Here is a 16356-nt window from a genome sequence, read left to right on the forward strand (position 1 = left end):
GGGTGGAAGAAATTGCCCAGGTCAAGGGTGACCAATGAGTCGACCATGATCTACCAGTCGATCACATCTTTAATTTTGGTCGATCACAACGAATTTTAAATATATATAAAAAACAGATTAGTCAAAATGTAAATATTATTATGCGCCCCACTGCATATGCTTATTACAAATCCGTTGAACCACGTGACTATTGTTGCCACGCAGCCAGTGCGCTTGTTTACTGAAAATTCACGCAGTTTCATTGTGGATAGAGTAGTGTATACGTAGAATCCTTATTTAGGTTCCTTAATATTAATAACCGGCCAGCACTTATACGTTACTTTAATATTTTACTTCAAATGAATACTACGCAAAAGAGTAAAATATATCATTTTGATTAAGAGTGGGCACTAGAATACTTTTTTTGTAACGCTAAAAGAAAAATGTTGTTGTTTGATTTGCAATGCTTCCGTGGCCACATCCAAAAAAGGAAATTTAGGAAGGCACTTCAGCGCACTCCATGGTAAATACTAATCGGATTTTCCACTTAATAATGACCTTACAAAAAAATATAAATTAAAAGAACTTAAATCCAGATTATTCGCACAACAAAATTTCTTCATGACACCTAATTTACAATCTAAAGGAGTAACTATTGCATCATTTAAAGTCATCTTCTTGCAAAAAAATACAAACCATTTTTCTGATGGTCAATTCATCAAAGATGCATTTTTAGAAATAACAGATTCTCTTTTTGGAAATTTTAAGAAAAAAAAGGAAATTAAAAGTGCTCTTCAAGATCTGCAATTATCTCTAAATACTGTGATGCAAAGCATCGAAAAAAATGTGAGCGAACAATTGCATGCTCACTTGCAAATTTTGTGTCCTTTTCTTTACAGCTGGATGAATCTAAAGACATCAGTGATACACCCCAATTGCTCATTTTTATTTGTCTGAGTTTCAATGATTCTGCCACTAGAGAAGAATTGCTGGGTATGGTTTCGTTAAAAGAAAAACACTAGAGGTCTTTATATATTTAATGCATTCAAAATTTTATTGAAAAATTTGATTACCAAATTGATAAACTACCGCTATTTAAGTTCGTGTCAATAACAACAGGTGGAGTAAAAGCAATGACGGGGCATCTTAACTGATTCATCGCATTGTGCCAAAAGGATGATGAATTCCCAGATTTGAGTTACTACAGTACTGTATCATATTTTACTGGCTAACATGTATTAACCAGCAAAAGATTAAATACTTAAATACTAAAAATGTTACGGACATAGCTTTCAAAATTGTGAATTCCATCAGCGAACAATCTCTTCAAAGACTTTTCAAAATGTGACTCGATAAAAATGAACGAGATCTGACATCACACACAGATGTGAGGTGGCAGAGTCAGAGTAAGTTTCTACAGAGATTTTGAAATCTGCTGAATGAAATTAAAAAATTTGTTGATCAGAGGGGAGATGATTATCAGCAGCTACAAGATATGGTGTGGTTGTGTGATCTGGTTTTTTTGGCAGATTTTACCAGTAAATTAATTAATCTGAATTTGGAATTACAAGGAAAATATAAAAATGTGGGTGACATGATTAGTAATATTTCTGCATATAAATATCAATTTTGGCAAAGACTAAGGATCTCAAAGAAAAAAAAAAATTCGATCATTTGCAAAAATATCCTGTTTTTGAATTTAATACTGAGAAATATGTTTCTGAAGTTGAGAAAGTTGCAGATGAGAAACCAGATTCAGTGATTTTAAAACAACTGAAGACAATGTTCAATATATTTCTTATCCATTTAATGTCGACTAAAAAAAACAAATTACAGAAAAAAAATGTTGAGATTTTTCACATGGAGAAAATATTACTTGAAAATGAAATTATTACATTGCGAAACAATATCTTCCTAAAATCCAGATCATCAGAAAAAGACTTTTGGAAATATGTTTTACATTTGTACCCAAATGTAAAAAAATGCAGTGAACTTTTTAATTCCTGTTTTGGTTCAACATATCTATATGAATCGGCCTTTTCGCATTTGAAACAAACAAAGATGAAGAATCACTCTACTCTTATGGACTTGCATACAGAAGATTCTTTATGATTGGCCTTACCACAATATATCCCCGATTTTGAAAGCTTGGCAGATGACATGAAGACACAAACTTCACATAAATTAAAAATTTAAATACGTATGACTTTAAAATAAGAATTCTGAAGTGTATTTAATTTTAAAATTTATAAACATTTTTCAATATGTGTTGATTAACTTTATTAACCATGTGCAATGAAATTCTTGAGATGGTAGATCGCAGCACATTTTGAAGAAAAAAAGTAGATCGCATCACAAATTAAGTTGGCCACCCGCCTAGGTGATGGGGCAATGTTGTCTACAGTGAAGTCCAAATTTCTGAATAGGCTTTGGATACGAATACCGAATGGACGATTGGCCGTCTTACGAGTGTTGTACAGATTTTCCCAGAGTGGCTCAAAAACAGATGTCCACGTGGGATGGCAGGAATTTAAGCTTGTCAGCATACAGCAGCAACAACTGTTTTTGGCGAAGGGACAAAGACGGTTCATTAGCTTCAACATAAAGACTTAGGACATGAGATGTTCTAAATGCATCAGCAGCAATGTGGATAGCCTGGGGGTGGATGGGATCAGACCACCAAAGGATGCTATTCCTGGCAGACGCATACACTTGAAACCCATAATCTAATTTTGACTGCACAAGTGCACGATACAAATGGCGTAATGTGTACCGGTCTGCACCCCAAAAGGTAGAAGAGAGCATGGAGAAGGCTCAGCCCTCTCATGCATTTGGTGCATAGCTGACGGATATGATGAAGAAATGTCAGCTTTTTGTCAAACATGAGTCCCAAGAACTTTGTTTCCGCTACTACTGGAATAGTAATTTGTCCATTTGGGGTGATGATTACGCTTGCAGCAAAAATGAATGCAAACGGTTTTCTCCGATGAACCTGAAACCATTGGCCTTTGCCCAGGAGTAAAAACATCAATGGCTTGTTGAAGTTGCCTCTCATGTTGCGTGACTGGGAAAAAAAATGCCGAAATCATCAACATACAGTGCAACCTTTCCAGTTGGAGGAAGTTGTTCGGTAATAGAATTAACTATAATGGCAAAAAGTGTGACACTTAAAACGGATCCTTGAGGAACTCTCTTCTCTTGGCTAAAAGGCCAAGAGGGGATGGATCCTACTTGAACTTGGAAAAAAAACGAGATGATAAAAAAAGTTTTTAATAAAAACAGGAAGGTGGCCTCTTAGAGGTTGTAAATATCTTTTAAAATACCAAATCTCCAAGATGTGTCATACGCTTTTGCCATATCAAAGAAGATTCACAGCAGTGCTCACTTTTTTTTTTAATTATTACTCCAAAACACCCGAAGCCTTACAGAGGAGGAATATAACAGTAGCAATACAGTAGTACGGTCAGTCCTCGTATAACACGTGTTTACACTACACGAATTCGATCATACACGATTTATAAATAGGGGAACGATATCTCATATAACATGAACCGAATTCGCTTATACACTATTCGCCTTTGTGTTTGCAAGAAATGGCAGTCGAACGCGGAATCACCCCAACTGAACGCAACACGATAGGAATGAAGAGAAGTTTCTGAAAATGTATTTATGTGTTTTATATCAGTGAAGGGAAACACATTTCACCATAATAACGTAAAAACCAACACAATTCCAGCTATCGGTATAATTGCAAATGCAATGAGATCGAGTTTACTACCAGTTTATAACAGATTCCACTAGCAGGAACGCAACTGGAAATTGTTTTTATTGTTTTATGGTAGTAACCCCTAGAAATGTGCTTTAGTAAAATGTGAGGTGTTAATAGTGTATCTCTGCCTTTACGGTGTTGTTTATTCAGTTGCTACACGTGCGCAGTTTTGTTTATGTGTATCAAGCGTGCCTCCTAGTTTTGCAATTGTGCCTTATTCCCTAAAAATGAGTAAAATACTTATAAGGTGTGAAAAGGAAGTGTCCTGGTGAAGACACTGCAGATTCAGAGAGAAAAAGAAAAGCAATATCGATAAACAGAGGTGGACTGGGCCAAAAATTCTTACCCGGAAAAATTTAGTGGCCTCATACTATGAGTTATGGGCAAAATCACACCAGGGCTCCGGCCCACCGGGGTTTCCCCGGTAAGGCTTATGGCCAGTCCGTCTCTGTCGATAGAGAAAAAAATATGAAATTGAATTGTGAAACGCTTTGAGCAAAATGAAAGACCATGTGATACTGCACATGCTAAAGACCTAAATGAGGCAACGCCGAGAATTACAAAGAATGCAGAGAAAATAAAAACAACTTTCATAGCAGGAACAACTCAAAGTGTAATTAAAATCCATTAGATTAAGACACAAAGAACTGGAAGAGATGGATAGGCTGTCATCTGTTTGGATAGAAAATCAAACAAAAAAGTTTGCTTATGATAGAAGCAAAAGCATTAGCAATATTTTATTACGTAATAGTCGTAATAAAATAAGTAAGTATTTTACTACGATTATTTATTGTATTTGGTAATGTTTTGGTTACAAATGTGTTCAATCTTGGGTGGTCGGCACCTAACCCTATTTTTTCCTGTTGTTTATATTGGCCTGTTGTTTATATTGCACGATTTTGCATTGCACGAGGGTTTCTAGGAACACAACTATTGTGCTATACGAGGACTGGCTGTAATTCTATTTACAGTCAGTATACAATGTTAAATATACAAGGTCAATATACTGCATATACAATGAATATATTATGTTAAAAGTGATTTGTGTTTAAGCAAAGCTGGGATGACAGAGAATTTTGTATTTCTAAACACTTTTGTTGTTATATTTTCTTGTTTGCTCACAATGAATAATTATTACATTGATTGATTTGTATTATTTCTTATTATATTTGTTAGTTATCTTTGTTTATTGAATAATTTATAGATAATATATACCTATTTTTTTTATTATTGTATTATTAAGTTAATCATTTATTCTCATTTTCTAGTTACTTGAGTGTAAAACCCTTGCAACTCTTTTTTGATATTGATGTCTTCAGCTAGAATATCAATGTTGGATTCGTTTAGCAATTTTGCAGTTCTATTGAAAGAGTGGAATTTAAGTTGATCAGTTCTGAATGGCTCTAGTGCCAGCATATTGTCTTCTCAAGGCTCTTGGAGGACAGCTGAAATTGATGTGATAGAGCAGCTCGGGGGCATCCAGCTTTCCAGCCACGAGATGCATCAGGAATTTGCAGTCTGCCTCAGCCCTTCTTTGGGAGAGTGGTACCATTCCAAAGTGAATGCACCATTCATAATAGGATTTTGTATTCATTTCCAACCTAGATTTGTACACTAGGAATCTGACTGTGGATTTCTGAATATGTTCCAGTTGCTTTTTAAGAATTTTGGTGTGAGAATTACAGATCTGTGAAGCATATTCTAGAATTGGGTTAACTATCACATTATACAAGCTGCTTTTATGAGTTATATATTGGTAAAGTCGAAGCAGTCCAAGGGATTTGGAGGCCTTTGCTGTAGTCTTATTTACATGTGTGTTGAAGTTTCCCTTGTCAGAAACCATACCCTCAAATCTGAAACCTCTTGTAGACTCAATATCTCATGATTATTAGTTTTATATGGATAATTAATCTTGTGTTTTTTTGTGATAGTCTGCAACAGAGATGGTGCGGCATTTCTTTAAGTTTAGTGTTAGGCCAAGCATCTTTAAGGAAAGCATCTCGAATAGATGTTTCCATTCTAATTCAATGGTCCAAAGTGGACCTCTTCTTTCAGAAGCCACAATGATATCTGGAGAGAAGGTCAATTGATTCTAAATACCATAAAAGATGAGCATTAACCACTCCCTCCAATAATTTACACAAGCAGCTAGTCAGAGCGATAGGGTGGAAATTTGTAGGAAATTTAGGACGCTTGCCTGGCTTAACAAAAGCAAGAATAATTGCCTTATGCTACGCATCTGGAAATTGCTCTTTAAGGAAGATTTTGTTGTATATGAAGAGCAAGTGGTCCGTGGAATTTGGTGACAGGTGTTTAATCATTTCATAATGGATGTCTGGTCCAAGAGTGGTAGCTTTTGTGAGTGCTGTTTTAGCTCATAGATGTTGTATATGAAGAGCAATTGGTACATGGATTTTGGTGACAGGTCTTTTCATAATGTATAGGATTTCCAGTCAATGGAAGAAGGTCATTAATATACAAGAGGAAAATAATGGGGGGAAAGAACCGGACCTTGGGGAACACCGGCATTAGTGGAGAAGTTAGAAGACAGAGTCATTTACCATCACCCTCAGTGAGTGATCAGAGAGAAAACCGGATAACCAATTACAAAAGACAGTTGGCAAACCATAAAATGGAAGCTTGTTTAGAAGACCTTTATGCCAAACATGATCGAAAGCCTTTGAGATGTCAAGAGCAACTGCTTGTGTTTCGCCGAACTTTTCCACTGAATTAGTCCATAAATGGGTAACATAAGCCAGAATATCACAAGTGGAGCGACACTGACGGAATCCATACTGCCGATCGTTGATCAGACGGAAGGTTTCTAAGTAGTTTAAGAGTTGGTGGACAATTGATTTTTCCATTACGATAGAAAGAGTAGAAGTAATTGCAATGGGACAATAACTGGATGGGAGGGATTTGTCATCCTTTTTAGTAACTGGCTGGATATGAGCAAATTTCCAAGCAGAAGAAAAAAACACCTTTGAAATAAGAATGTGAAAAAAGGAGGCAAAGAACATAAGTTCAGGAGCACAGGTTTTGAGAACAAGTGAAGAAATGCCATCAGGACCTGGAGTTTTCTTAGCATCAAGATTTGTCAAAATTCTTCTGACATCCTTTTGACGGACCACCACAAGAGGCATTGAATGGAGTGTGTTGGGAATGATGGAAGTGTTTTACCAAAATCATTAATACATGAATTGAAAGAAAAATGGAATGCTAGCAGGTCAGCTTTATTCTTGGCTGAAGTGACAACAGAACCATCTGGTTTGGACAGAGGTGGGAGCAGAGATGGGCAAAAGTTGCAGCCAATAGCTATGGCAAGAGACCAGAATGATCGGCTACCATTAGGGCAAGAAGCAAGTTTTCTACTCTTAGCCTGTTCAAACTCTAGTTTGGACTGATTAATAACTGCTTTACAATTGTTGCGAGCTGTGGTGTAGGGAGAAAATGAAACCGAAGAATTAGAAACAAGCCAATTACAATATGCAACGTTCTTCTCTTAAACAGGCTTAGCACATTTATTGGAAAACTAAGGTGTAGATAAAGACAAGATTTTGAAGTATAGCGTGGGATAAAGGGATCCATTCTTGCAAGAATAAATTTGGCTGACACGATCTGGGCAAACATTGACATCAGAAGTTTTGAAACAGTAATCCGCCCAAGGAAAAGAAATCTTGCAGGTCATCCCATTTTGCATTCTTGTAATGCCAAACAATATGAGGTTGGGAACAGCCATGAGATAAAGGTTCCATTGGAGAAGAGATGATCACCAAGTTGTCATCTGAGGTGCCTAAAGAACCTCTTGCTTCGACCCTGTACTTAGAAGGGTTGTTTGTGAGAAAAACATCAAGCATGTTGGCTGTATGGTTAGGATTGTCTGGTATTCTTGTAGGTAAATGAACAATCTCTGCAAGGTCATTAGTAATTGCAAAAGCCTCAGCATCTTGACCAGCTGGGTCGGTGTGACTAGAAAACGGAAGCCAGCTGGAGTTGTGAACATTAAAATCACCAAGGAAAATTACCTCACTGTTAGGAAAGTTGGACTGCAGATAGCCAAGTTGCAAAGAGAGGACGTCAAAGAGCTCCAAGTGATCAGTGGAGTTGGGAGAACGGTAGGAACAAAAGATGAATTTTACACAATGAGGTAGAGAGATTTTGAGCGAGACAAGATCAAAAAGAGGAGATTCCAAATTAACAAGTCTCTGACAACGAATATCGGAACAGACATATGCACAAGTACCACCTTTGAGGCGAAAGGAATCATACAGCAAATAATTTTGGTAACTGAGATGAGCAGTAGTTGAATCAACCAATAACTGAGATTCTGTCAGAAAAAGTATGTGGAATTTGGTAGACTGCAAGTAGAAATGGACATCGTTGAGATTAGAATAGAGACCACGTATATTTCTGAAATGAATTAGGAAGTGTTTGGGAGGTTTAGATTTTTTCGCAGATAAGCTTACTCTATTAGTTTGACAATTCATGGTGTATTCAATAGTAAGAAAAAGTGGGTGGGACATGCTGTATGAAGTAATAAAATTTTTGGATATGGCGTACACATGGTAAGAATATATCCAGATCCTTGACATAACGTGGCCTCGACAATGCTCCCCGCATACACACTACTCAGACTCCATCCAGTCACTATCTGGCAGAGTAGAGGTAGCAAGATTATACACTAGCTGATCCAGAAACCTCCTAGAGAGTTACCAATAGGTTCTGTCCAGTGTACTAACTAGCGGCCAGCCTGCGATTGCTGTTTTACAGCTGTACCCTTGAAATGTAAAGAAGATTGGATCTCGCTGTGATGTTCATCATAACCTCAAAAGTCATTAATCATACTGCATGATGGAAGAGATGCGGTAGGGTTCACCAAAACTTAGCTGTGGAGACTAAACATGGGTTCCACCACTTCAAGTCTCCAATAGGCAAAGTGGTGGTATTGCACCGGTTGACGAGAGTCATCTATCACTTACTACTGCCTGGTAACACAGAGGGGCGACATGAGCACCACTCTTCAACCCTGCTTACTTTGATTCACACCTGGGTGGTCACCCACCATTTGCTTGTGCATGGAGGTTATACCCAGGATTACTAACAGTTCCACCATCATCAAGGTACAAGCAGAGGATTTTGTTGTCAAAGACCGTCCAGACTTGGACGAAATTGGGTCCACTTGACTTTAATGTCACCCGAATATCAGTTCCATCAGAGTTTTAGACTCCCAGGTAGCAGGTACAGCTTGTCTGTCATAGCTGAGAGAATGTCTGTGACAACCTCAAGGACCGCTTGGGGTTGCCACACATGTTCTAGGACAGATGAGGAGTGTGCATTGTACATTCCCTTCATTTGCCACACTTTTTCCCAGACTACCTTAGAGCTTGTTGCCTGGTTAATACACGATGTAAAGCAGATCCTTTATTGCTCTGACGTCAGATAAAACGTGCTTTGGTGCATGCAAGTTTAAAAGCTATTAAATTGGCTGTGGTGGTATATTGGCAGAATATCCCCTATGCTTTGTTTTGCCCCTTTTTTGCTGGTGTGCACTGTAGATTCCACCAAAGTTTGGGAAATGGTGGAAACAGGGAAGATTTTTTGGAATTGCGATTGCAGCTGCTTGGACAATACTTTCTGTGATGTGTGTAACTGCATCACTGACAGGCTCCTGACCGACTCTAGTGATGTCAAAATTTGCCAGATCATGGAAGGCATTCCAGTCAGCTTGATCACTTTTCCACCGTGGTAACCTAAAATGAAGAAGAGGTCTCCCACTACGTAAGCAGGTTATCACGGGGAAGCGATCACTTCCATACAAGTTTTCCTCCCCGTCCCAGGTAAGGAAAGGGAGGAGAGAGGGGAGCAGATAGAAAGACCAATGGCAGAAAACGTATGGGCAGTCATGTGGAAGAATGTGTTTGTTGCCACATTTAGAAGGGAGAGGTCAGTGTCATTTAGCATACTCTATGACTCATCCCCTTCCATTGTTGGTAGCACTAACCCACAGAGTGTTATGTCCATTAAAATCCCCAATAAGTAAGAAAGGGGGAGGCAACTGCATTACAAGATCATCATCCGACCGGGCTAGCCGGGTGGGTAAAGTGCCTGCCTAGCAACCCAAAGGTCGCGGGTTCGAATCCTGCCTCGGGCTTAGATCAAAGTACTGCAAAAACCTTGGGAGGTGCATTTATGGCCACAGAAGCCGATGCACCAACAACTACAAAAAAAAAAAAAAAAAAAAAAAAAAGATCATCAAGGTCTTCCTGGGAGATATCAGTAACAGGTGGCAAATATATAGAGCAGATGGTTAACAAAAAAACCACTGTAAGGCGAATTGCAACAGTCTATGTTGGTTGTAAGTAGCACAGGCTGAACTGGGGTCTGGTTACCCACAAGGATAACTACTCCTCCATGAGCAGGACCATCTGCATTCTATCCTTACAAAATATTGTGGCATTATGCATGGTGGGGTCATCATTTGCTTTTAACTATGCCTCTTGCAAACAAAAGCAGACTGGCTCGTGTTTCTCCAGGAGGGCCTCGATATCATCAGTATTTTGCCTGAATCCACGACAATTCTATTGTAGTAATTTAACCATTATTTTGGCTTGGTGGGCCCATTGGGCAGCTTCCGAGGTGCTGAGGGCTTACTTTTGTCAGTCTTGGATTTATCTTTTTTGGGGAAGTACAGATGCCACCCTGTGTCCATATCTTCCTCCGCAAAGAGTTCCAAGACTGATTTTTCCTGTACCTTCTTTTCCTCTACATCCATTGTTTCTAGCATTAAGGGCAGCTCTTCCAATCTTTTTGACTTTTCTTTACCACTTGATTTTGGTAGAGGTGGCGCATTAAAAGGTAAGGATATAGGAGTGGCAGCTGACTTTCCTTTCGTATCGACATTCTCTTGACAGCTGTCACTCCTTGGTCTTTCAATTCAGAGTTGATCTCTTCTTCTGATACATGAAGATCCCACTCAGATATGACACCTCGTCAAGAATTCACACAGTTTTGTGGGGGATTACAGTGATAGACATTCTCCCTATGGATATAGAGTTCAGGGTTTTTTCGGCCTGTTTTGTGTTTGAAGCTTTGACCAAAAGGTCACCAAAACGCAGTTGTGTTACAGATATTGGTGATCCTGCCAACCCTCCTACTCCTTTCCGGATAAAGAAGGGTGACATCTTCCCGAGTGACTGCTCTCCGGTGGAATGGAGAATGAGGAAGAGTGGTGTTACCGATGGTGGTGTGTCCTCAGTTCTGGCTCTTTTTATGGAGGCATTTTCTGTGCTATCATTTCAATTAGAAAAAGGATTTAAATTACTCATAGGAGTAAAGTAAAAATTTCAGATGCCTTAAGTACCTCACCCACCATGGAGCCCTACAAGGGGATGCCCACTCGTGAACTAGCAGGTACTGAATACACGAATGGGATGCCAAGTTTGCTCAGGAGCATCATACCCACATTTCCAACAGGCCTTGATCCTGTCCAGACTTATTGGAATGCAGTAGATCCTAGCAGTAAGAACCACCCGCCGATTGATCTGTCGGACCTGTCCGGGAACATCCGTCCTGTCAAAGCAGGGGCCGAAGTGGCGTATTAAGGTTGAGCCCCTCAACCACCAGATCCCCTTTTTTGAATTTTCATGGGTCGCTGTGCGCACGCACACACACAAGATTCCAATGATGTAACCCTGGAACCAAGGTATGGGCATTAGATCGCAGTGATGCTATTCTGGAAGGACAGCAGCTTCACTGGGAGGTCTCCCTCACCACGTACAGGTGCCCATGTTGAGGGGTCTCCTATGGAAAATGTTGTTTTGTCTAGATTACATAAAAAGGCGATATATCAAGTACTACAATTTTACTTAGTTAGGCTTTGATTTGCCTGCAGATATGCACAAATTACCTGCACAATTTATTAATTAATATATTTACTTATCTCATTATAAAAGTTTTTTTTTATTTTATTTTATAATCATAAGTATATAAGATATAAAGAAATTATACATGGGGCTTTTATCCCTGGGAATTTTTGATGCATCAGCTACTCAGACCAGAGTACACTAATTCCCGTGCTATTCAAATTTATATGGTTTGTTGTATATTAGGTCTGTACAGTGTCTGTGCAGATTTCTTCCAATCAGAGATAAGTTGCAAAATCACTAGTGTCTCAGAGAACTATTCCTTCTCATGATAATCCCTGAAGGCAGCTTATTTCTTTTTTTAGTTTATGAATTTTAAACTTAAACACAAATTACCCCACTATCAATATCTTGAAAATGGCATACATCATGAAATGGGAAGGGGGGGAATCTGCGAGCATCGGCAGAAACCTTGAACTCCAGCAAACAGAAAGATGGTTCAAATATGCGAATGTATAAACATAATCTTAAGCAACTACATATAAACCTGCTACCCCACATATACAGAGCCTAAACAGTACAATTAGTATTATTTGGGCATTTTCAAAATGCACTGGTAATTGATATCATTACTTAGTAGTAATAATATCAAAGATGGGGATGATTAACTCAATTTACAAACTGGTAATCCTGTTGAAAAGTACTCACCTCAAGCAACAATGGACCTAAGACATCATTGGCTATGATGGATGGTTTGCTGGAAGAAACCTCACTCTGCTGTAGTTCATCACCTTGAGAAGATTCTGTTCAATATAATATTGAAAATTCTTGAATAGAACAAATTAAAATTGCAAGAAATATCTGATTACTTTTCAACATTCTGAATTTTAGTATTCTGATGTTAATACAAAAATATTACATTTGTTTAAGATGTTTTTTAAACAAAAAGTGTCTGAAGTGTTTGAGACTGCCTGCAGTCTCAAACACTTCAGACCCTTCATGGGATGTTTCAATTAAAAGGCACCATAATTAAGGATATTTTACATTTCTCTCCATACCTTAAGATTGGCTATCTTGTCTTCCAAATAATTTTGTTGTATTTGTTGTTGAAACTCAAATAAGTATTACCATTTTAGGGTAACTACTTTCCCATTAAGAAAAAAAAATAGTTAGTTATCTGAAATTTAAATTTAAAAATCCTAAATTATAAACGGAATACTTAGTGAAATTGTAAGTTCCAATTCAGAAACTTCAGCTAAAATATAAAACAAGTTAGGTAAAGTTCACAGCATTTTCATTTCGGGTGTATCTGATTTTTTAAACTGAATTTGGCGATTCACATTTTGGTGACATTTTGATGTGAAAAGTAAATAAACCCTTGATGTAGAAACTTTGCCATTTAATTAATTAGCAATTAACTGGCAAAGCTTATTTACTTTTCACATAAAACTGTTTACACTTCATTGCATAGACCTCAACAAATTATTCACTCAACTTTTGTAATGTATTTTAGTTATTTCTTTCTGGATATAAGATAGGTGTGACGTAGCCGAGTGGTCACGAGCGTGAGTGCTTTATTTGATTTGATTTTTAATGGCACATTGGCAGCAAAGGCCATAATGCGCCAAGTTAAATTTAAAAAGCTACTAAACATTTTGGTAGCCTAGGCTACCACATCAAAGCAATTAACTATTACATAAAAAAGATAATATTCGAAGTAGTGCAATATCATGGCAACTCGTCGTGAAGGCAGAGCACAATATGAGAAAGAGCAAATGATGCCTACAACAACTACTTTGTAGTTTATTAAGAGTTATCTATGGTGTATCTAAACACCGATATTATATAGATACCAAACTCTTAAAGTATTATGCCATGTGCATTTATTTATTTTAAATATTGACACCTACACCTCTTGGCATCTCTCATATTGTGTGATTAACTTCACAACTGGGTCGTCATGTCTGCAATACCAGGGTACCTGCCCACCCACTGATGATCGGCCAATAGCCGTGAAACAGTGCTGTCTGGGTGGTGGTACTCAACTGAGAATAAATAACAATAGTCTTCTCTATTAGTGAAGCGTTACTTATTCGAAGTAGTGCAATATCATGGCAACTCGTCGTGAAGGCAGAGCACAATATGAAAAAGAGCAAATGATGCCTACAACAACTACTTTGTAGTTTATTAAGAGTTATCTATGGTGTATCTAAACACCGATATTATATAAAAAAGGTATACAGTAAAAGCATATAAAGTATAAAAATTAGATCTTTGTATACAAATTAATAGATTGTAAAAAGTTAAAATTCGGACATATTGTCTCTGTCACCTATTATCTGACTGAGTGTAAATGGTTCAGTCAAATTATTAAAACACAAGCGTCGTGCTTCTATAAAAACAGGACATTCTATAAAAATATGACTGACGGTTAAAATAACGTTACACATCTCGCATATAGGTGGATCATCCGCCCTCAGCAAATAGGAATGTGTTAGATGACTATGACCTATGCGGAGCCGAGCAAGAACAACTTCCTCTCTTCGAACACTGCGTAGACCATTGCGTAATTACAGGGTTTATGTGATGTAGTTTATTTGTGGCTTGTCCGTGCCAAGAATCCTGCCATTGGGAATATAATTTAAAGCGTATTATTTGCCTATAGTCTGTATAGGGGACAGGCAATGATTATCCAGGGGAAATGGCTGATTTGGCAATGGGATCAGCTAATTCATTTCCCTAGATCCCAATGTGACTTGGGATCCAACAAAAGCGAATATCAAATTCTAATTCCACAAGAGAAAAAAGAATCTGCCAGATCCTGGTCAGGATCGGATGAGGGTTATACCTCACCGATACTAGAGCCTGTAACACGCTTCATGAATCACAATAAATCATATACCTTTGGTAGTCGTGATTTTTAATGTGATCTACGGCTGTTTCTATGCAACTCTGCAGTATAAATGCTAGTTTCTTGTGGGATCTTATTGGATAACGTTTTATGAGGGAACACAACAGCAGATCCCATATAACATTCTAACTTTGAGCCATCTGTATAGACTAGCAGAAAATCAGAATACTGCTGTCTATGTGATGCAAAGAGTTGCTGGTAGACAGATGGTGGTGTAGTAGCCTTCTCCCAGATCTTAAGGGAGAAGTCATTAAGTTGGAAAATAGGCATGCCAGGGTGGAAGGAATTGCCTGGGTGACTGAGCAACGTTGTCTACCGTAATGTCTAGTTCATTCAAAAGCCCTTGAATCCGAATACCAAAAGGTTTGTTGGCAGTCTGACAGGTGTTGTAGAGGTTTTTCCAGCGTGGCTCAAAAACGGATGCCCACGTGGGATGATCAGGCAGGGATTTTAATTTGAAGGCATACTGAAAGGACAACTGCTTACGTCAAAGATCTAGAGATGGTTCATTAGTTTCAACGTAAAGGCTTTGGACAAGAGATGTGCGAAATGCTCCAGTGGCTGTCCGTATGGCCTGATGGTGGATTGGATCTAACCACCGAAGTACACTATCTCTAGCAGAACCATAAACCTGAGAGTTTGTAATGGACCATAATCGAGTTTGTAATGGACAAGTGCTCGGTAAAGACGAAGAAGGGTAATACGATCTGCACCCCATGAAGTTGACGAAAGGGCACGAAGGATGTTAAGCCGTTTAACACATCTTGTCCTAAGCTGACGAATATGTTGTAAAAACATCAGCTTCTTGTCGAAAATAAGTCCAAGGAATTTGAATTCTGCTACAACTGGGATGTTGTTTTGCACAAGCCTTAATTCTGGATCAGGATGAAGATTACGTTTGCAACAGAAGTGTACACAAACAGTCTTCTGTGATGAAAATCTGAACCAATTAGCCAAAGACCAAGCTGTAAGATGATCAATGGTTTTCTGCAGTTGCCTTTCAATGACCCTCATATTGCATGAATGACAAAATGTAGCAAAATCGTCAACATAGAGGGCATTGTTTACCGTGGGTGGAAGTTGTTCTGTGATAGTTTATTTTGATTGCTAAAAGCATGACACTTAGAACGGATCCTTGTGGGACTCACTCTTCCTGAGAGAACACTCACGAGAGGGTGGATCCTAAACGGACTTGAAATTGGCAATTTGAAAGAAAGTTTTTAATAAAAAGAGGAAGGTTACCTCTAAGACCAAAGTTAGAGGTCTTTTAATATTCCAAATCGCCAGGCTGTGTCGTACGCTTTTTCAATATCAAATATGCTCGGATTTAATAAAAGCATCACGAATGTATGTTTCCGATCAGATTAAATGATCCAGAGTGGATCTATTTCTTCGGATGCCGCATGAGTCCTGGAAAACTGACCATTTATTTCCAAAAAACATACAAGGCATGCATTAACCATTCTTTCCATAAACAGCTTGTCAGAGCGATAGGATGATAGTTACATGGATTTCTAGGATCTTTCCTGGTTTTGGGGTGTGCCTCCATAGCCAGGTGGGCAGGAGCAGCAATGCGTAGCACACGCTTCTTGATTAGACAGGAGTTTGAGCCCATGACCACCAAATACGGAGGATGCAGAAAGGTCAGGGAATTAACATGGTTTTGGGAAAGCAAGAATGATAGCCTTTCACCAGGAATCCGGAGATGGTTTGTTAATAAAAATTCTGTTAAACAAAATTAAAAGGTGATCCTTAGATTGTGGTGAGAGGTGTTTTAAAATTTCGTAGTGGATGTCATCGGGCCCCACAGAACTTGCATGCATGAGAAAGAGTGC

At 38.4% G+C, this 16356-nt stretch overlaps 1 protein-coding gene across 2 annotated transcripts in view; it reads right to left on the reverse strand.

Moving 5' to 3' along the window:
- LOC150084471 (uncharacterized) overlaps positions 1-16356 on the reverse strand; it is a 1198120-nt gene that overhangs the window by 492064 nt on the left and 689700 nt on the right. For both annotated transcript variants that reach the window (XM_090376097.1, XM_090376096.1), the window contains one exon: positions 12319-12413. In XM_090376097.1, coding sequence (XP_090232223.1) covers positions 12319-12413 — 95 coding nt within the window. The remainder of the gene's footprint in view (positions 1-12318; positions 12414-16356) is intronic.

The sequence above is a fragment of the Mastigoproctus giganteus genome, chromosome 6, assembly GCF_048544385.1.
Source record: "Mastigoproctus giganteus isolate SK-2022 chromosome 6, ASM4854438v1, whole genome shotgun sequence".
Classification (NCBI taxonomy): domain Eukaryota; kingdom Metazoa; phylum Arthropoda; class Arachnida; order Uropygi; family Thelyphonidae; genus Mastigoproctus; species Mastigoproctus giganteus.